The sequence below is a fragment of the Anser anser genome, assembly GCF_964211835.1.
Source record: "Anser anser genome assembly, chromosome: Z".
Classification (NCBI taxonomy): domain Eukaryota; kingdom Metazoa; phylum Chordata; class Aves; order Anseriformes; family Anatidae; genus Anser; species Anser anser.
Window position 1 is genome coordinate 70,300,120 of NC_139723.1, and position 21,098 is coordinate 70,321,217.

The window sequence follows — 21,098 nt, forward strand, 5'->3', positions numbered from 1 at the left end:
ATTCCCTAGGTTCATTCTTGCATATTCATACATGTCAGAATCTGAAAGGAGTTTGTACTTCCTCAGCATAAGATTTTTTTGTCCCAGGAAGAAATAAAACTTACTATGGCTCTCAGCACTTTCAACAGATCAAATAAATAATTTGAAAAGCAATTTTGATTTTTAGAGTTGTCATTGTCTTAAGCCAAGTTCTATTTGTAAATTTGTAATCTTTACTTCTATATTATAAATGTTTTGAAATGGGCAACAGGTAGACAAATAACAGATTATGAAACTATTTATAGTAGTTTATAGTAGTAGTAGTCAGAAGATTCCTAATGGAAACTAGGGACTTAATTTTGTGAGCCTTAATCATATTCATATGGCTTCACAGAACTGGATACTTAACCTCCATGCCAATTCATATGCCATGAACCATGCCACTGATAGCATACATACCTTGTCAGCCCTCAGGACAATTTCCCAGGATAAGAGCATTCAAAGAGGTAACTGAAAAGGACACACTGAGCTTCACCATCTGCTGTGCATCTACTATCACATTAAGGAAGAAATCATTAGTTTGAATGGTCTGGTTTCTGAAAGATTTCTTCGAATATTTCACTGAAATATTAACCAGTTGGATTCATACACTTTAAGAAACACCTAACAGATATGAAGAAGGATAGAGAGTAGTGGGGTTGACACTAAGATGTGGCAAGTGAGTTCCTAAGAAGACCAACTATAGTTTTGCTAAGTCTTGCATTAAGAAGTTTGTATTTGTAATATTGCTTTCAAGCATTTGAACAGAAATAAAGACAGTCTGACATAATTTTCTCCCTCTTAGTTTATTATCTTTTCATACACATTCCAAAACATTAAGCTTCCAGTCTGCCTTAACATGCAGAATGAGCAGCTTTTGGAACACAGATCAGTTTCTTGTCCTGCTGGAGGCCCGCAGTTTAAGTTGCAAAACAGCTCCACTCCACAGCATACTCAAAACCATTACCATAGAACAGTTATCCATTAGTGCGGTGAGCAGAGCTATGTATTATAAGAAATACTATCAAAAATTTAAATTAAATGTCATGGTATGTTTGCACGCATGATTTCAGAAGGGAGAGCCTTTAATGTCATTTCAACGTGACTTAGAAATAAACTGTGGAATAAAGTCACTGTTATCAATCCTCTTCAGAGCTAGATTCATCTTCCTGGTCAGAGAGCTCAGCAACAGGAAATCGCAGGATGGCTGCCACCCCTGTCAGCTGGCCAAGCTGCTCACCAGACACATGAAGGCTGGAGAAAATGCGCACCGTGCCCATGTTGTCCCGTACACTATCTACTAATTTAACATAACGGGCACGTGTAGCCACATCCTGGTGCCGGAAAAGCTCATCACTGATCAGCAAGGTATCAATGGCCATGGCTTCATTGGCCTTCTCTACATGTTTTAAACCGTAAAAAGCCCTGTCAGGCTCATGCTGCAGCATTTTGTAGAAGTCATCTAATGCTTTGACTTCACCCGCTGCCTTAGTGTCAGAGAGACGGCTAGTTACAGCTGGGTCACAAAGGGCCTCCTTCAGTGCGTACTTATGTCCTGACGATGAGTGCACCTAGAGAAAACAAAGATTGTATTCTTTAATAAAGCATACCATTTTCTTGATTAACCAATCACAGCTTCCAATACACACATTTATCTTGCTCATAATTGATTTGGCTCTTCCTTGAAACCTACTTGACTCTTTTCTTACAAGAGCTTCTCTCCTGCAGACCAAAGACTAACACAAATGCCTTAAACTGTATTTTAAGTGTAGGAAAGATGCTTCTCTTCTTCAAAGACTGCCTTAAATTAGCAGGATGCTGTAGGCAGTACCCTAGGTAGGAGCACCTGAAACCACTGAGAAACTTCAGCCTCCTCATTTTAAAGCATTCAAGAAGAAGCCCTCTTAACATTCTTCAATCTTGCAAAAGCACCAAGTCTTGCATAACTGCATATTCCTATGGTTGTAAAACTGTGTGAAGTACATTAAAACCTTTCACACATTATCATCATTTTTCTATAAATGCAAAAGACTACTTTGTGCAATTTCAGACTCCTAAGTTTTGTGATGATTAAGCACAGGACCCCCATTTTACATGTCTGCTCTAAATTCAGTGGAAGGATAAAAAAAAAAAGCAACCAACCAATGAAGGATGAAAAGATTATACAGACTATAATATTATCTATTTATTACAAAACTAACAGCAACATTAGCTAACCTATACCACATCCAGGTACTTCTTTTCCTCTTTAAAAAGCTTTAGAAAGCTGTTATTAAACATGATGTTACACAGTATGGTAGACTAACACAGTTAAACTGTTTTTCAATTTGCATTTCACCTTCAACTGAATATTTAATATATATTTATAGGTAGTTTAAAATATTTAATATTTTTTCTACTTCACTTTAAGGAATCCTAGTAAAGAAACATCCCTATTTCTCGGATAACTCCCTTATATATATAATTTGAGAAGCATGAAAATAATTTCCTTAGAAGAAAAAATAACTTTGTCAGAACATTCTAAGTCAGTTATTTCCCCATCATCCTTCTAATTCTCCTTCTGTTACCACATACAGCTCTTAAACCACTTTGTAGGTATTTGAGAGACAATATGGCTCCTTACCTGTAGGAACTTGGACCTGTTCTCCAGCAGAAGCTTGTTGTCAGTCTTGACCGCCTGCTGGAACATATAGTCACAAAACTGCTCCCGCACGAAGCCTGGGCTGGCCACCAGTACGCACTTCACCACCTCAAAGTTGATGTGTCGCTGGATGGCCTGCACCACCTGTTCGTAAAACCTCTCCAGGGCCCGGTCGTGCTGACTGCAGTTCCCTTTCCGCTTGCGGGGGATGTTCACCTCCACCTTTGCGCGGGTGAGGGTCATGCTGGGGGTAACGAGACACACGTGCGCCAGTCCCTCCTGCATGACAACAGCTGCCACGTCCGCGCTCCAGGCAGGGTCGCAGGCTTGCTCAATGCGCTCCAGCACCACACTGTCCCACTGCTTCTTTGCCAGCGTGAACTGCCGGTTGGGCTCCAGCTCGATGGTGTGGTAGGCCCCCATCTTGACATACTCGTTCTCCTGGATATTGGTGCCCTTGACCCGCAGCTGGCAGGCCTGAGAGTCAAAGTCGATGGCCTCTACGCAGAGGGTGAGGGTGGTGCGGATCCGATTGCTGCCCACGCTGCCCGTGGCCGACTCGGTCTGCACCTTGCGGATGGTGGAGGCCCGCAGGCTGTCCCCCACCTGCAGCAGGTTGTAGGTGTGCCACATGTCCTCGGGCTCCTCGGGGATCAGCGTCACCTGCCCTGCGTTGTCCTTCTCCAGGTCCTTCCTCACCAGCTTCATCCTGACGGCGCCAACGCGACACGCGGCTTCCCTTCAGCTGCGGCGGACAGACGGCCCGGCGCCGGGACCCGCGGGCTCACGGGCGGCTGGAGGTACACCGCGGGCGGCTGCAGGCCTGCTCGGTCCCCTGGAGGCCTTCCCCGGGCGGCCGGAGGCCCACACCGGGTCCCTCGATTTCTACCCCGGCGACACCAGACCACCCCAGCCCCGGCCCCTCGCCTCACTTCACCCCGTGCGCATGCGCAGCGCAAACACCACCTACGGGCGCCTGCGGCGGCTCCGTCCTAAATGGCGCCGGCAGGACGGGAGCCGTCCGCCCGACGCGCATGTGCAACGCCGTCACTCGCCAGTAATTCCCGTACAGATGGCGCACGCGCACAGGGGATGGATGGGTGGGCAACGGGCCGCAGGCGAGGGGGCGCTGCCGGGGGCGAACGCCCGCCTTCAGGGCTGAAGGGCGAGCGGGGTGCGGGGCGGCGTTTGTCGCCTCTCGCTGGACCCGTCGTGGCCCCCCCGCCGATCCTTTCCCCCTCTAGGTCTTTACAGAGAACGATTCAAGCGCCCCCATCGCGGTGCATCGCGCTTAGGAGGCTGAAAAACCACAACAATAGCAACAACGAAGTCGTTGTGGCAATGTGGGGTGGGGACTTCGTGGGCACAGATGAGGGAGGTGAGGAAAGTACAGCTAAATAGATAGCCCGTTTCCTCGCTGTGGTAAGTGTACTTGGTACTTAAAAAAGCCACACTTAAAGAGAACAGGCAGTGTTGTCACCTGTTGGTGCATAAAAGGCTGGGGAGACAGCATTTATATGAAAATCAGTCCAAGGCAACACCAGAACACAAACTTGTTTCGACATTGCTCTTAAAAAGAGCTTCAGCTTAGAGGTTTGGGTTAAGCTTACGCTATCTTTTCACACATTCTAGCTTCAGTTACACTTCAACATGTACGAAAACTTGAGCTGCTTTCTGAACCTTCTGGTGGTTTCAGTCAGAGTAAGATAGTCTGAGAGAAGCGTCAGAGGCAGCATGTTTCATATGAAATCTGATGTTAACACATAAGTAATACGCAATGGAAACCCCCTGTAAACTATCAAGGTAACGTGGATTAGTTCAGTGATCCTTGCACAGAAAAGGGACCTGACAACTAGACAACTCAATGTGCAGCATAGACAAATTTAACAAATGACAACTAACATAAAAGTGATAATGCCATGATGTAAATTCTGCTCCTTATTTTGAAATTGTGTGTGGTACTGAACACTGCTTTAGAAAGCATGGTGCAAATTTAGAAAGAATGACAGAAAAATAATGGAAAATAGAAGAATACTTGTGTGAATAAAGATTGGGAAGAATGCCGGTATGAATAAAGTTCGGGAATAATGAAAATATCTGAGAAAGTAGACAAATTAATATGCCATGATAAGTGACTCCGCGCAACTGGAACAGACAAAGAAATTTTTGCAACTCACTGATGTGTATATATGGTCAGTCATAACTGGAGAAGCAAAAGATCATTCTCTTAGAGATGAGAAGGTGGCAAATGTGAATTTATTAACAGGAAGTTTTTTTTTTTTTTAAGAAAAAATGTGAAAGGCTTTGGACTTTCAATTTAATGAGATACAAGGCTAGAGTGAGCAAAAAATCATCCCTTATCTCCCATTATGATGTAATTTATGTAAATAATATAAATTTCTCTCAAATATCTAGCACTGGCCACTGGTGAAACAGGACACTGAACTCAGATTTGGCCCAGTAACATGCATTTAGTGTTTCTAATCTTGATACTGATGTAAAAACAATTTTATCAGATATTACATAAGAGGATTTATTTGTGAGACCTCAGACTTTCTTCCTGTGAGTACACATGCTTAACTCTGTTAGCATGAATAGTTTCACAGAAGGAAACTGGACCACCCAAGGGAATATAACATAAGCACACGCATAATTATTTGTTTAATTTGGGCTTGTGTGTACTCATAATTTTGTATTAACGTTTTGTGGCTTAGGTAGAAAGAGTGTATTTAGTTTTCCCTCAGGAGTTCCTTTTACTTGTCTATGCAGATACTGCATGGTGCATTTAGGGTGAGTTTTCTTGTCTATCTTCTTTGTGATTATAAAATTGTGGTGGTAGACCTTATGCCATTCTTTAAATATAATTAGCTATGGTGCATATTAGCCTTCCACATTAATATTTTTCTTCTTTGGATGTTGTTTATGAACTTTTCTCCGGTTGTTCGTTCCAGTCAAATTTTAATAAGAAGCCTCACATCCTTGCAGATACTATGTATTTCACTGAAGGGTTGCAAGTTGGCATCCAGTACTAATAGAAAATAAGTGTTTACCTCATTCAGGCAGGTGACTTGCTGCTAAGCATACATACAGTTGCTGCATAAAACAAACACACAACAAGCCAACATTCAAAAATTCAAGGGTTGCTACTCAACATGTTGAATTGTTGTGGTAGAGACATTTTGAGATTCACTTGAGTCTTTTCTCAAACAAGTAACGATGAGACTTTATACAGTTATGAACAAAAGCAGTATCCACAAATATTTAGTGGCAACAGTAGACTTAAATGTTATTCATAATTAGCAAAAACACTGTCACCTTATAAAGGAAAACATCTACTAGATGATGGTGCTTTGCCTGCTCTGGTAAAATAAGTGACCAGTGGGTATTGTTGTGTTTGAATGTCACAGAATGAGCAGTAGAAAAATGACATCTCAAAAAAATTACGAATCATATGTTTGCAAGTTCATACTAATTTTGTTAATGTCAGAGAGAGATGTGAACTTGACCTTGGTAGAGTCAAACCAAGAAAATATTTGTAACTTTAACATAAAAGTTTTAAATGACATTGTATGTTCCAGTCTCGGTAAAAGACTAAGACTAGGTGAAGAATCTGAGAATTCATGCAATTTATCACTTAAAAATGAGATGCTAATAATTGCAGGAATTTATCACCTATTTTCAGAACTTTCTAAGCATGGTACAGGACAAGAATGGTGATAGCAGGTATTCACAGAGGTTTTAGAGCCGTCCTGGTTTTTTGTAATGTTGTTGTTTTGAAAAACAAGACAGCCCTACATCTTCCAGTCTTGATCAGCTGCTTTATGAAGAAGGGCTGTATTTTAGATAAGGAGAGGTGATGTTTTTAGCAACTGGAACCTTCCCCCTCCCCCCACCCCTTCTGTTATAGCTGGAATCATGCAAACACATTGGAGTCCTAGATAAGAAAAAACAGTGGGAAAGAATCTGAAATAGGGGGAACTCTGCTGAGAGATTTTGGATGTTACTGCTGCAAGAGAGATAAAGGTAGAGAGCAAACCTGTTTTCATTCTTTCCTCTCGCTCTATGTTTATACAGACTCTGGACAGAGACAGTTTCCTTTTCTATGAAAAAGGAAGTTCTAAAGTTCTGTCTTCATGATTTATTACTATTTTCTATAATAAAGATGAGTACTTACTTAATACAAAAGACACGATCATCACCAACAAGGGGAGAAAGAATTGCAGGAAGGAGCAAGCTAAGCATAAAAATATAGTTCAAGAAGTGTTAAAAAGTAATGGAGCCCCTCTGGCTAGATTTCTTCCTCTTCTTTTGAGTAGGACTGGAGGAAGCTTCAGCAGATCCCTAGTCAAACCAATTACACTGAGGTCAAAGGTGAAAAAAACTGTGGTGAAAATAAACTTTTAAACATCCCTTACCATGTTTACCCAACTTCATCAAGACTTCTAGTGAAGGTGAATAGGTAGTTTTTTAAAGTAGTCTGTTCTAGTGATTCATTATCTGGTGAGTAAGAAAGTTATTTTGAACATTCCTTAAATTTTTTGTCCAGTGAATTACCTTGATTTTCTCTTGTCCTTCATTGGACGTTCATTAAACACTTTATATTGGACTTTCTATATGGGATATGTTGGTTTATAGAGCGTGTACTCTCATAAAACAAAACATTGACATTTGGAAAAATGTTCTCAGGTAATAGTAAAAATCTGTATTTGAAACACTCAACAGTTTGCCCATCTCTGTCCTACATAAGCAAGCCTAATTTCTTCAGTCTTTTTTCATCGCCTGCATTTCCTGAACTCCTATCAGGCTTGTTGCTTCTCTGTGCGCTCTTGCCTGTTTGCATTTCTCTCTGACTTTCTGTACCTCTGGATTCTCAGAAGCCTCACCAATACCAAGATGAATTAAAAAAAAAAAAAAAAGTATAGATATACAAACATACACCTCTATGCACTTTATTCTAGTTTGGTTTTGACTGCTACTGCATGTATTTGATTTATTTTTTCCTAAGAAAGAGAAGCATGTAATTAATTTGTATTTATTTTTATTCCACTGTAATTCTAAATCTACTTGTCCATATTTTTATGATATTGGCCTGTTTATATATGACTTTCTCTTATTTATCTAAGGCAATTTGAATCCTGTTCCTGATATCTGTAGTGCCTCCTCTTATTTTTAAGTGTTTTCTCTTTCACACCAACTTTTTTTACTCATATATTTATATGAGTAAGCTTCTGACAGATTTGGACAGGATCAATGCTAGAGATGTGGTCCTATCTGACACATTTTTTTTTCTTTATGGTAAATTATCTGTTGGTATTACCAGTGACAATTTTGCAAGCCTGAAAAAGAACTTGTGGCACACCAAATTCTTGCCACTTTACAGAGCCCACCCTCTGTAAAGGAACACAAACAAAAACATATTTTGGAGAATACTGTTCTGTAATAAGAGCAATAAAGACACCCATGAACAAGGGCTAGATAGGACACACCAAATACTACATTCAGATTTTCACATGCTCATGCTGTGCTTGCACAATAAGCAACGTTAAGAGGAAAAAAACCCTTGTCTTGCCTTTTCCCCACTTGCTGTTGCCTGCATTCTAATGATTCTTATGAAATTGATTTCTTCCTCTGTACTGGCTCAGGTTCACTGTCTGCTAGTTACTAGCTCAAGAGCTGCTGGGGAAGCTCAGCATCAAAGTTTGCAAATATGTGAATCCCAGCGTTGCCTTAACCTCTTGCCCACTCTTTTGGATTCCCCTGATTTCAGATCCAAAGCATTACTACACACTGACTTGCCGTGGGCGGGGGAATGGTACTTGCCCTATTTGTTTTATTAAAAAAGAAAATAAACTCCTAACAATAAATGAAACCCTAAAAGGCAGTATTACATATTTTAACTCTGGATGAACTCATGTTTCAGAAGTTAGCCGGGTAGTTAACCGTTTCCTTACTTCCCCTTTTACCACTCAGAACATCTGAAATTAGGAGGAAGAGCTCCCCTAATTAAAAGAGTTGCAAGGTACACCTCTTTTCCCCACGCCAGCGCCAGTTACGGTACTTCTCACCCATTCATCCTGCTCTAGCAGTACAACCCCCCCCACCCCACGGAGTTAGGACTGTTTTTAGGGATGGGAGCTGCCGGACAAACGCACCGAAGAGCTCCCCCACCATCCTACAGGAGAGCTGTAGGGCAAGGGGATGCCGGGGGACTGGGGAGGGGGACACGCGGTCCCCGGGGCCGCCAGCCCCCAAGGGTTTCACTCCCTTCCCGGAGAGAGGAGAACCGCTTTCGGGACCTGGCTTCTCCAAGCGGGAGCCGGGGGTGCTTTCCTCACCTGTCAGCATCCAGCAGGAGGCGGCCATGCCTGGAGCCGGGGGCCGGGAGCCCGGGGCCGGGGCCGGGGCGGCAGGAGCGGTCCGGCCGCCGGCGGTGCCTGCAGGGCGAGTGGAGGGAGCCGGGCGCTCTGCGCCTCCCGCCCGCCTCGCAGCCGAGTCAGGCATTTCCTGTTTGTTATTCGGTCTTTACGTTTTTTCTTCGCATCAAGAGGAATTTCGCCTCTCCTCCCCCCCACCGCGCGCCGCCTTCCTCCCACCCACCCCCCAAGACCTCCGAGCCTTGGAAACCCCCCGCACGGAGCTCGCCCCGTGCTAAGATGTACAAATAAAGCCAAACCTGCCCCCCTCTAAGCCTCCGGCTACAGCCTCCGGAGAGCGGAGCAGACCTTAAAGGGGCATCTGCCCGCTCGTAATTAATTAGTAAGTTTCTCCCACCGGCCAGCCCCCCTCCCGGTAGGGCAGGAGAGAGCTGGGCGTGCTCTGTGCCCGTTCTCAGCAGGAGAAAAACATCGTTGAGGTAGGGGTTGTGTTTGGCTAGCCGAGTTTAATTTCTCTTACATCACCTCTTAAAAATGCACTCTACGGCTGGTAGTTTGCTTGTAGGAGGAAGACAGCCACCCTCTCCCCGTTCTCTGCGGCTGTGGAGGTGCAGTAACCAACCCTTCAGGCAGAGAACGATTTTCCCAAGTCTTCCCGTCTCCCCTGCACGTCGCAGAGAGGAAATACCGGACAACAGCCTTTGCCCTCATCTACCGAACATATTTGCATGGCATCTTCCCCCTCCATGCCCCCTGAATGACTTCACTAATAAATCGCAAAGGTAATAATCAGCCAGGTTCCAGCCTGTGGGTAGGGGTTTTCAGAGTTCATTAAACACTCAGCAAAAGACCAGCTTGCAGGACTTTATTTTATTTATTATTATTATTTCTTTTTTTTTTTTGTATTTACCAGAGTGATGGTCAGGTGAAGTGACATATACTTTCACCAGTCTCGGTTCCCATCGTGAGACCTGCTGAAAAATCATTTTGTTGCTTATAGAACAGGAGGAGCTAAGGTCCTTTGATAAAAAAAAAAAAAAAAAAAGGTCAAAATACTCTAAGGATTTGGGGATCTTGGTGCTACTAGAAATAACACTTATTTTCTTTGAATTGCAAAGAACAAAGAATGTGGTGAATAAGTGGAAGTTTGTGGAAGTTTTCTAAGTTCCTCTGTGGCTAATAAACTACAGCTGTTAATCATCACTGCAATAGTTACAGACGTCTTCCAACTTCTCTCTTATATTTTAAGGAACACATTGAGTGTACTTTTACTTGTAGGTCTGTGGAAATGCAGATTTTAGAAAATAGTGCACAATTTCAAACCTGGGTTTAAGAGCAAAGGCCCTCTTTCAACAATAATTTATGCACATGGTTGCCTTTACACATTTTAAAATATATTTCATTACCACAGAGGGACTACTCAAAGTTGATGAAATTAAGCACATGTGTAACTTTTGCTGAATAATGGGGATCTTAGCTCTGTTGTTCTCAATTTAAAAGACTACACACATTTTTCCAGTTGGAAGTTTTATGCATAAAATTGAAGGAAACCAAAGTGGCATTCAAAAAAAAAAAAAAAAGACTCAGAAAAATGTGTGATTTCATGTTTTTCCAAGTGAGTGGTATTATTTCTGTGAATTTTACTCTAGTTTCAAAGAAGGCAGTAACTTCCTGTATTGTATTTTGGAAACAAATCTTTCTATTCCCTTTGTATCACTATACTTCAACTAGTATAATGGAGGAGATGAGCTTGCTTTCAAATCACTGTGAAGGGTTTCTGTATGTGATGTACTTAAACACTCCAGAGGACAAAACAGGGAGAGTAAGAACTTATACACGGATTAAAATAACCATTTCAAACATGTTTGAGCTAACTATACATAATATTTGGTACATATGTGGGGAATGTACCTCATGATGGAGAGTCAGACTTCTTGACAAAATGTTCCTGATATAAAGTTATTCCTAATTTCTTCTAGCTTTCTTGTTATTATTATTTTTTTGGTGGGGTTGTCATGGTCTCCTACACATCTTGCATTAGGCAATGTCAAAAAGCAAGACACTAGAAACGAACTGCAGGACTGAGCTAGCATTGCCTACTAACTTGTGCACGTTCAAAGAAGTAAATTATATTACAGACTCTGAAGAACTGGAGTCTGAAAAGACAGGAAAAAAAAACAATCAGAAAGACCCACTTCTACCTTTATGGGGGTGTTATTTGCACAATAATAATAATAATAATAAAACAAAACAGTGGAAATGCATTCTGTCTCAAAGGTGAGGAATAATGGAACAGGAACCAAAGCTTTAAAAATAGTCTCAAATGTAGATGGTCTTCTATATAATGCGGCTGTGGTGTACATAGAACTAATTTTCCGTGAAATTTCTCTTCCATTCTTATAGAGGATATGAACAATTTTTCATTTCCTGTAGCACAAGGGTGCAATGAGCAATGACTTTGACATCAAATAGCCAAAAGCATGCTTTAACTTACTTCCATTAAAGGAATAGTATGTTAGCATCAATAATTCTAAGAGAGACGTAACGTGTTTCTGCAATGTTCACTGTTGCTATTACGCTATATTCTGTGCTACTTAGAAAATGGTACAGAGCTTGTTCGTATGGCTTCTAAGTGAAGATTTAACATTGAAAGCTCTTATTATCATCTTTGATAGTTTACATTGAGCTGGAAATTAGTGATATTTACATTTACATTTTTTTCTTATGCTTGCTTATTCACAGTCTCCAAGATGTCTTTCACCTTGATTATCCTGTTGTTCATTTTCATAGTCTCCATTTTTTCCTATCTGATTCTAAGAGCATGTTAGAATTCACTTGGCAGAACTTGTGGAGCTGTAGTCTTATTTTTATTATGTCTGAGATACTCAGGGGCTCCTTATTCAAGTACCAGAACTAAGATGTTGCAGGATTTGTTATAGTTCCAGCAATACTCTATGCATAAATCTTTTCATGTTTTACAGCTCAGCTTTTAGCCAATACTTGATATACTTGGAGAATGCCCATGCTTCTGCTCCATCTGTATTAACCAGTGGTACAAATGTGCCAAAAATCCTTTTTACTGTGCAAAGAGGTCTTCATGAAATTTTTGTCTTGCAGCTTGTGCTACTTTAATTAATGTTGTTAGGAAGCATTATGGAAAATGCCCTTTGTGTGCTGTGTTAAATTTATTCTCTGCAATCTTTTATGTCTTCTTAGTTTGTCTTTCTTATATATTCCAATAATCATAGAGCATTCATGAAACAAATTAATATAAAATCTGTATTCTTTGCAAAATAAAATAATCTGATTTTCCTACTTAACAGATTTAAAGTGTCTCACATCCTTTATCATGCTGCCTTTCTTTTCTGCATTTTCTCAGGGCACATTTTTTTTCAATATTCATTCTAAGTTTATAGAGCTTATCTTGATCAAAACTGTCTGTATCACAACAACACAACCATTTCAACTTCTTTATAACTTTTTATTCATTTAACTTCTTTGCACGTGATGATCTTAGAACAGAAAGGAATGAATTTATCACTTACTGTTACAAATCTGCCACCAACCTCTTTATTTTATGATTGTCATTTTATACTCATGTAAAAGGATCTTTATATTAAAATAGTATTTATGATTTTTGCAGAGGATACCTGTACCTTTCATAATTTTCTGTGACATTTCAATTTCTTTTGTATCAGCTTCTTACAAAAAAAAAACTTTATTTAAATCCTAATTCACAGTTTTCTCTTGCAACATGATTTTAATTTTCTGCTTGCTTATTTACTTATTTATTATGCCAGCAATATATCTTTGAGCTCTGTTATAAATGACCAGGCTTTAACATGAATATATGTTTCTTCAAAGCTACAAATAAGGCTAGAAACACACAAGACTGTTTAACTAATTCAACTGAATTAGTTAAAAATCATGATACTCTCTCTTACCTGGTTATTTCATCCTTTTTTTGTGCTGACACATTTTTCTGCAGCACTGAAGCCATTGGAGCTATGGCATTGAGTCTGCAGGGAATAGAACTGGTAATTTCATGTGGGGGAGGTGAAAGAAATAAATTCATATTTTATTGTACAAAATCAAGGTGTTGAACTAGACACTACAGTATGTTTTAAAGTTTATTTTGCTAAAGGTACATGTAACTTATCAGCTAATATATTTGAAAGGAGGCCACGTTTTAGAGACAGAGGATCAATTGATTCTTATTATTACCTTGGGCTTTCTGCACTCCACTTGTATATCTTCTTATTACAGCTTCTTAATCATTAGTGTCTTTTTAAGTGCTGTTTATGGTATGTTGCATAATCATTATTATTTATTCTTCTGATAGAGTCCAATTATGAAACTTCATAAAAGAATAATGTACTAACTGTGAGGGTGCTGCAGAGGAAGATTATCTGGTAGATGATAATTTCTCAAAAAAATAATCTGTCTAAAGATTTTTATGCTGTATTGCATTGCATTTGTTGCATTCATAGCTGGGCTGTATAATAATTACTTATTATTGTATGTTTGCAGAAAAAAAGTTATGTGCGACTGCAGTATCCCTGTCGTAAAGTCTCAGGTTTATTCTATTTTCTTTCTTTCTACTCCAGTAGAGTTAGAAACTTTAACTCTTCCCCTTTTCCCTGTTGCATACACACAATCCTCTTCAATTTCTTTTATTTTGTTCAGCTAGGTGAAAACCAACATTTAAATACAGAACACTGCCCAGGTTTTCCTTTAATCTTCCTGATCAGGAAAAAAATAAATAGATTTGCTTTTACAGAAACATGAGCCTGATCCTGATGCCAATATATGTTTAATGGCGTAGATCTAGGAAAAACGAAACCAACCAACCAATCAACCAACCAACCAAAACCAAACAAATGAATAAAACCTGAGCACACACAAGAAACTTCTGTACAAGAACCCTGTAGTGCAGAAACTTCAGCTCTTGCAGTGATTGCCATTTTTTAAACAAACAAACAGACGAAAAAACAACTATGTGATTTTAAGACAAATTACAAGTTTGCAACAGTCCCTCTATAGTGAGCAACACATTGCCACTTTTTAGAGGATGTTGCAAACCAGGTGCCTGTGGGGATTCCAGTTCCTGTAGATTGTTATAACTCTTTGTTTCAAAGGTACTACAATAATTTTTAACTACTGAAACCTGTAACCTAAATCACACTACTCCACTTGCCCTTCCCTGTGAATAATTTGTTTTTGTGATCTGAAACCCTGTGATGTTTTAATCTTGATGGTTAAGTCACTCTGGTAAGACACAATACTGGGTTTCATACAGAAGCCTATACTGGGTTTTATTAATCAATTTGGGTTTTCCAGAAGTAAGATAATGTCAAGAACATGGGATGTTGAGTCTGAAATCCCATGTCTTTTTGAAGCCTAGGTGTCTTAGTGCATGACACAGACAAATAAGCATCTCTAGCTACCTCCAGGCCAGAGTCTGACACTTTCTTGTGAGTTATATAGAAACAGTGGACTGCTGACAGAGAAGGTAATACATATTACTTTGTTAGCAGACTAATAAGGCGCCCAGCCTCTTCAAATTCAGAATTATAAATTGGTGTTCCATTTCAGGTAGAAAGACTTTTAAAAGTGTATCTCCAATCTCCCAGAATTACATCATAACCAGCAGGCTTTTGTCTAGTTGTCTGCAGGATTCTGTTGAAATTAATGCTTGTACTGAATAGCTATGTCTTCTTCAGGCCAGCAAGTGGTAGCAGAAGCGTAGAATAGCATAGGTCAGTTGGAAGGGTCCTTTAGAGGTCGTCTGGAGCTCTGTAACTCTGGAAGGTACCACAGTAGGCCTAGGTACCACAGGCTGAGTTACGTAGCTTATTAAGTCATGAGATGTGCTCTCCTCAAGTGTATATGGTACGTATATGCAGATATATATGCCCTGTAAGATGAGTAAAATGCAGATATTCCAAGACATTGTGCTTTTGTTCTGATGGTCCAGATCTACTCAGTCAGTGTAAGTTAATTCACCCACATAGGAGTGTCCTGAGCATCATGTAGAATGCATATGGTCCTAGGAGAAGGAACCAGAGATGAGGACTTTCTCATCACCACAAAAACAACTTAGATACATCTTGCCAAAGGACTCAAAACTGGGACATTTTCCTTGGGCTGCAAGATGAGGTTGTGAATCTGTGAAAGGAAGGGAATTGATGTTTCCCAATGAATGCTATAAACATTAACCTGTTACAGAAAAAAAGTGGATGCAGTCTCTTCTTTCGGCCATGCCTTTGAAGAAGTGGTGGCAACTGCATAGTTTGAGGAGACTTTGTGCTAAGCATACTCTGAGTGTGTCAATAGGAACTGACTCTTTAGGAAGACTGAGGAGAAGATTGTGTGATCTGGAGGTCTGATCCAGATACCAAATTGCTTGGGAAACATAGTTCTAGCCGTGCAAAGACAAAATCCTAAATGGGTGGAGAACCTTACATACTCAAACAGGTTAGTGCTCAGTCAGAGTAGGTATCTACAGGTTCATGCAAGAGTTGAAAGAAGAATCTTTAGATCAATATTTACAATATTTTAATCACATGGTAGCAATCTTTCCTGATACAAAAATAAGCAGCTGTGTTCAATTTCTGTAAAATGGTAATTGGGTGTAGCAAATATAACTTAAGCACTTCCTAGAAATTGTTTAACGTATATGGTCACAATGGAAGTGCTGTTCTGACAATACAAGTTTGTGATCAGTAGCTTTTTGTTAGTCTCATATTCTATGAAACAAAACAAAGTTCCTCATACTGCATTATTGTCCTTTCTAATTTACCCAGAAGCTGGACCCAGTATTTGGACTCAGTGGTCCTTGTGGGTCCATTCCAACGCGGGATATTCTCTGATTCTGTGATTATAAGCAACGGAGCAGGAAATTAATAGAAGTTATACTATATATTTATCATCATTATGCCATTTGTGTAATGTCTTGAAATATTTTCCATTTGTTGTAAAAGAAGAAGAAAAAAAAAAAATATGGAGATACCTCCTTTAGCTGGCAGGAAATTGTAACAGGTTTTAGAGACCAGTACTTGAAATTCAAAGGGCAAGGAGAAGGTTCTCTCTTGAAATTTTCAAAGCTGATGGTTACCAATGTCATAAAGCAGGAATTCTGTGGAAAGATATGCGCTGTTCTGGTGTAGCATAATGTTGACTCAGATTTTAGAGCATTAATAGAAGCATCTCCAGAGTGATCTGTGTTTTGTATATAGATGGAAGAAAAAAGAGTTATTTTCTACACATTTGTCAGGCCTAAAGACAATTTCTCTTCATCTTTGAGATATTCCCCATTGTAACAAGCATGGACAAATCAGTTTCTCCAGACTATGTCATATGCTTTCCATTTAAAGAAATTGTGTTACCTTCATCAAAGATGGTTGATTAGAATATAGCTGAGTCCAAAGCTTGAGTGACCACAATAGGGTTGTTAAAATAGCTAAAATAACTGCCAGAGGCAGAATTAATTTTATTAATAATAGCGTGTTTATTGGTGTGTCAGTGGATATGAGTGTTGTGCCTGGATTAATTTGTGCTTACTGTCTATGGAAAACTTGTTTCGCCAGTGGGGCCGGGCTCAAAGCCAAGACCTTGGTTCAGGTCAGCACTCTTTGTAGAGGCTTTAAAGCTAGCTCAGCAATCCAAATAACTCCCCATGGAGCAATTCAGGAGAACATTGCTCCCCACACTCTGCAGCCAAACTATTTTTTTTGACCTTGGCCAGAGCAGGTTGCAGCTTCTTGATTAACTCAGTCTGGCACCACTGTCAAATACCTGTGCACCTAACATACATTTCTCTGCCTGGGATCTTCAACTCTTTTAGAAGCCTTCCAGGCTCTAACATAAGGTCTTGTGTCTCCAGGACAGAGTTTAATTGTGACTGCTAGAAGAAAATAATTTGTTTTCATGAATGGTCTTGTTAAAGTAACATGAATGGTTATACTCTTGACCATGTTTTTTCTCATTCCCATTTCCTATCCTTTTCAGAGGCTCATGGCCTTTTCTGAAACTATTTTATGCAGCCAGCAAGGAATACATATATCACAGACATCAAAATTGTATTTCTTATATGAAACTCTTGCCACAGTTCACATCTAAATAATTATGACATCTATCTATGGCTGAATAAAAATTACTCAGAGCTAGAAGTAAAATACTTTTGCTAGTTTTTTTCTGAGATTTTGAAATATTCTGCAGGTGATATATATATATATATTTTTTTTTTTCCAGGAAAGTTGCAAAACAGCTTATCCACTTGACATTTGCAGCCCCCTTTTTAAGCTGATTTGGGGCCAGCCATCACAAAGCTCCAGGAGATGTATTTTGTAGATGTAGACCTAGTTTCTAGGCTCCTGGATTATTCTTCTGACAAGATAAAAACATTTATTCCAGCTTCTAGGTTTATCATTTCTTGCATGACATGGTTATTGGTGTGTATAGATCCAAGGTAGGCTGCTAGATAAGACTGTATCAATGAGGAAAATGATGTCTGTGGCAGTACCGAGCTGGCCTGCCTGAAAGGTTTCACTTCATAGAATCATAGAATCATTAAGGTTGGAAAAGACCTTCAAGGTCATCTGGCCCCTACCACCAATCCCACTAAACCATGTCCCTAGGTACCATGTCCAACCTTTCCTTAAACATCCCAAGGGACAGTGACTTCACAACTTCCCTGGGCAACCCCTTCCAATGCCTGACTAGTCCTTCTGAGAAGAAATGTCTTCTAATTTCCAACCTGAGCCTCCCCTGGAGCAATTTGAGACCATTCCCTTGTGTCCTATCACTAGTTATCTGTGAGAAGAGGCTGACCCCCGGCTCCCCACACCTTCCTTTCAGGCCTCTGTAGAGAGCAGTAAGGTCTCCCCTGAGCCTCCTCTTCTGCAGACTAAGCAACCCCAGTTCCCTCAGCCGCTTCTTGTAGGACTGGTGTTCCAGGCCCTTCACCAGCTTTATAGCCCTTCTCTGGACATGCTCCAGGGCCTCAATGTCCTCCTTGTAGTGAGGGGTCCAAAACTGAACACAGTACTTGAGGTGCAGCCTCACCAGAGCTGAGTACAGGGGGATGATCACTCTGCTGGCTACACTATTCCTGATACAAGCCAGGATGCCGTTGGCCTTCTTGGCCACCTGGGCACTGCTGGCTCATGTTCAGGCAAACATCAGTCAGCACCGCCAGTTCCTTTACCTCTGCACAGCTTTCCAGCCACTCTGCCCCAAGCCTGTAGCATTGCAGGGGGTTGTTGTGACCAAAGTGCAGGACCCAGCACTTATTCATGTTGAACCTCATCCCATTAGCATCTGCCCATTGACCCATCTTGTCATGGTCCTTCTGCAGGGCCTTCCTACCCTCTGGCAGATCAATACTTCCCCCCAAATTGGTGTCGTCTGCAAACTTACTGAGGGTGCACTCAATTCCCTCATCCAAATCTTCAATAAAGATATTAAAGAGGATGGGCCACAACACCAACCCCTGGGGAACACCACTGGTGACTGGTCGCCAGCTGGATTTCACTCCGTTCACTACCACTTTCTGGGCCCGGCTGTCCAACCAGTTTTTAACCCATCAAAGAGTGTACCTGTCCAAGCCAGAGTGTACCGTGATTTTTTGTGGAGGAAGATAACTGAGCAGTGAATTTGAACAAAAACAAAGTACATGAGATAAAAATCTCTCTTTTTTTTTTTTTCTTTCCATGCAGCTGAGTAGATTACACTGTCTATGCTGCAGCCATTCCTAGATATACACTTGGAATTATTTTACATCTAGTTTTAGTGTTATATTTAAACCTGCTATATTGGTTTGTTCAAGCTGTGTAGCCAGCTAGCACTCAGAGCAGCATGCAGACTCTCCTAAGTAGCAGAATAAAGAAAGGTGTGCAGGAAGAGGGGAATTTAGACCACAGTGATCACTACACTGCTGTGCCTTGTAGACATAATACTTAGTTTAAGATAAAACAGCCATCTTGGTTTTAGCTATGGCAACAAGATTATTATGATGCTTAGTCAGCATTGTGTATTTCAGGTGGGAAGGAGCAAAGCTGTGGAGAAAAGAGCCTTGAGAAGTCACAGGGTTTCTAGGCACAAAAACCGAGCCTCTCAAACTGAAAGAGAAAGCAACTTGAATTGGAGACCAATTTTTTATACTGTTATTAGCTGTATGGAAAAGATCAAGAAAGTTATGCTGCTAGGTGCATAGTAACAGCATAGGTACATAGTAAGATTTTCTAAATAAACCGAGCAAATTCAAATCTTTCTAACTATTGAAACCCGATTTGCTCATTTAAATTTTGAAGATGGTATCAGTATATGTTTGTATGTGAACCAATAAAGATTTGAGAATGAATGTCAAGAACATTCTGAACCTGGTCTTGTTTTTTTTACCGCTACTGACTTTTCCAAAATTTATCTACATACAGAGCTTGATAGGAAAATTGGTAAGGGAGTGTCTCATGAAAATTAGTAAGGGAGTGTTTCATGTTTCAGGTTGCTAGTAAATTTATGTATTTAGTAGAATTAAAATTAGGATAAGTAGTAAAATTATATGTTATATAGTGAAACAAGTAATGATAATATTATGTAATGATAATATCGTAAAACTGATTTACTATAATTTGATTTAACCCTTCTTGATACATTATCTTTATATCACACTCATTTACATTTTTTTAATACTACTTGGTTCTCTTTATTTGAGACCACTATTTGACTATTGAGACTACTTTGGTGAAAAAAACACCTTATATGTTCAGAGAAATGATGAATTTTTTACTTTCTTTAAGTAATCAAAATCCAACATAGAATATAATTTTCTAATAACCCAAGGTATTCCATTAGTTTGGTTTGATATTTTACATACCACTTGTCTTTGCAGACCTGAGATGCAGTTATTTTTTGTTACACAATTTGTTACACAAATTATTTATTGCTTGCATTTCATGATGCTATATTGACTTTTTCCAAAAATTTAGGCCTGCAAAATGCATAAGAAAATCTGTTACAGTGGAGGAATAGTATTTCCAGTGGGATGGCCAAATTTTTTTTTCAGACAGAACAAATTTTAAGGCCAAGGGTATTATTGTGATTGTTGAGTCTGACCTACTGAAGAGCACAGAGTTGTGGTTTAATATACTGTTTTGGTCAAATAAAAATATGAAGTATATTTATGTAGTACTAGTCAAAATACAATTTTGCTTGTTTAATAGGCAATTTTTATTTTTATTTATTTCTTTTATTTTAGATTTATTCAACCCATTCACCATTTTTTTTTGTTTTGTTTTGTTTTTCCTGCAGCATAGATGAAAATTTTCAGATGGGGCTTCAACTCCTTTGAGCCAATACAGGTTTGAAGGAGTAGTTAGGGACAACTCCACTTGCCCTCCCCCTCCTGAAAAAAAAAAAAAAAAAAAGAAAAAAGAACTGAAAAGATACTATGTTGTGGAGCACTTATACCCATTTGTTAAAATCCTTGCACTGAACATTACCAATAGAATTAATCTAAGTTTATATGAAGATCTAAGTTTAACTTGGCATTATTTTTTAACTTTTTCGTGGTCACCAGAAGAGAAGCATAAGCCAATTTATAAGAGGAAATATGTGCTCAAAAGTATAACTGGGCACAATGTGTTCTTGTTAAAATGCAGCTTCTTTTCACATAAAAATATTGCAACCAGTCCACAAGCAATATCAACAAGTTTCTTGCTATTAACAGCCGAAGTCAGTCATGACTATATATTGACTATTTTTAGGAGGTTTGATGCAATATAAGAATTTACAACTGTAATGAATGGACACCATATTTTGGACCACAAGTATAAGCTGATAAGATTTAAACAGGTTTGGGGGATTTCAAGAGAGAAAATGAGAGGGATTTAAGGGGTAAGTTTTGTGACATCTTCAAAGTATAAGGAGTGCTGTGAAGAAAAGGACAAAGCAGTATAATCTTACATGGGAGGAAGTAAAGAGTTAAGCTATAAATAGTAACATCATTAGCCCCGTGTTTATTATGAACTCAACCTAGTTTCCTGTTAACAAACTGTTTTCTCTCC

At 39.7% G+C, this 21,098-nt stretch overlaps 2 protein-coding genes and 1 long non-coding RNA gene across 4 annotated transcripts in view; 1 reads left to right on the forward strand and 2 right to left on the reverse strand.

The window, feature by feature from the left end:
• ITGA1 (integrin subunit alpha 1) overlaps positions 1-9,697 on the reverse strand; it is an 80,071-nt gene extending 70,374 nt beyond the window's left edge. The window contains exon 1 of one of the 2 annotated variants that reach the window (XM_083817662.1): positions 9,559-9,697. Coding sequence is in view for 1 of the 2 variants with exons in the window: in XM_083817661.1 (XP_083673787.1) it covers positions 8,995-9,160 (166 nt within the window). In the remaining variant the exon portion in view is untranslated. Of the gene's footprint in view, positions 1-8,994; positions 9,177-9,558 lie in introns of those variants that run through there. The other variant, XM_083817661.1, reaches the window with a different exon arrangement.
• PELO (pelota mRNA surveillance and ribosome rescue factor) lies at positions 806-9,088 on the reverse strand. The gene is made up of 2 exons (XM_083817663.1): positions 2,642-9,088; positions 806-1,589 (listed from the first exon to the last, which is right to left on the reverse strand). The coding sequence occupies exons 1-2, from the start codon at positions 3,365-3,367 to the stop codon at positions 1,158-1,160; spliced, it is 1,158 nt and encodes a 385-aa protein (XP_083673789.1). The 5' UTR covers positions 3,368-9,088; the 3' UTR covers positions 806-1,157.
• Positions 9,434-21,098, forward strand: part of LOC310889737 — a 123,671-nt gene continuing 112,006 nt past the window's right edge. The window contains exons 1-2 of the long non-coding RNA XR_014576746.1: positions 9,434-9,512; positions 9,588-9,815. This is a non-coding gene — a long non-coding RNA (uncharacterized lncRNA). The remainder of the gene's footprint in view (positions 9,513-9,587; positions 9,816-21,098) is intronic.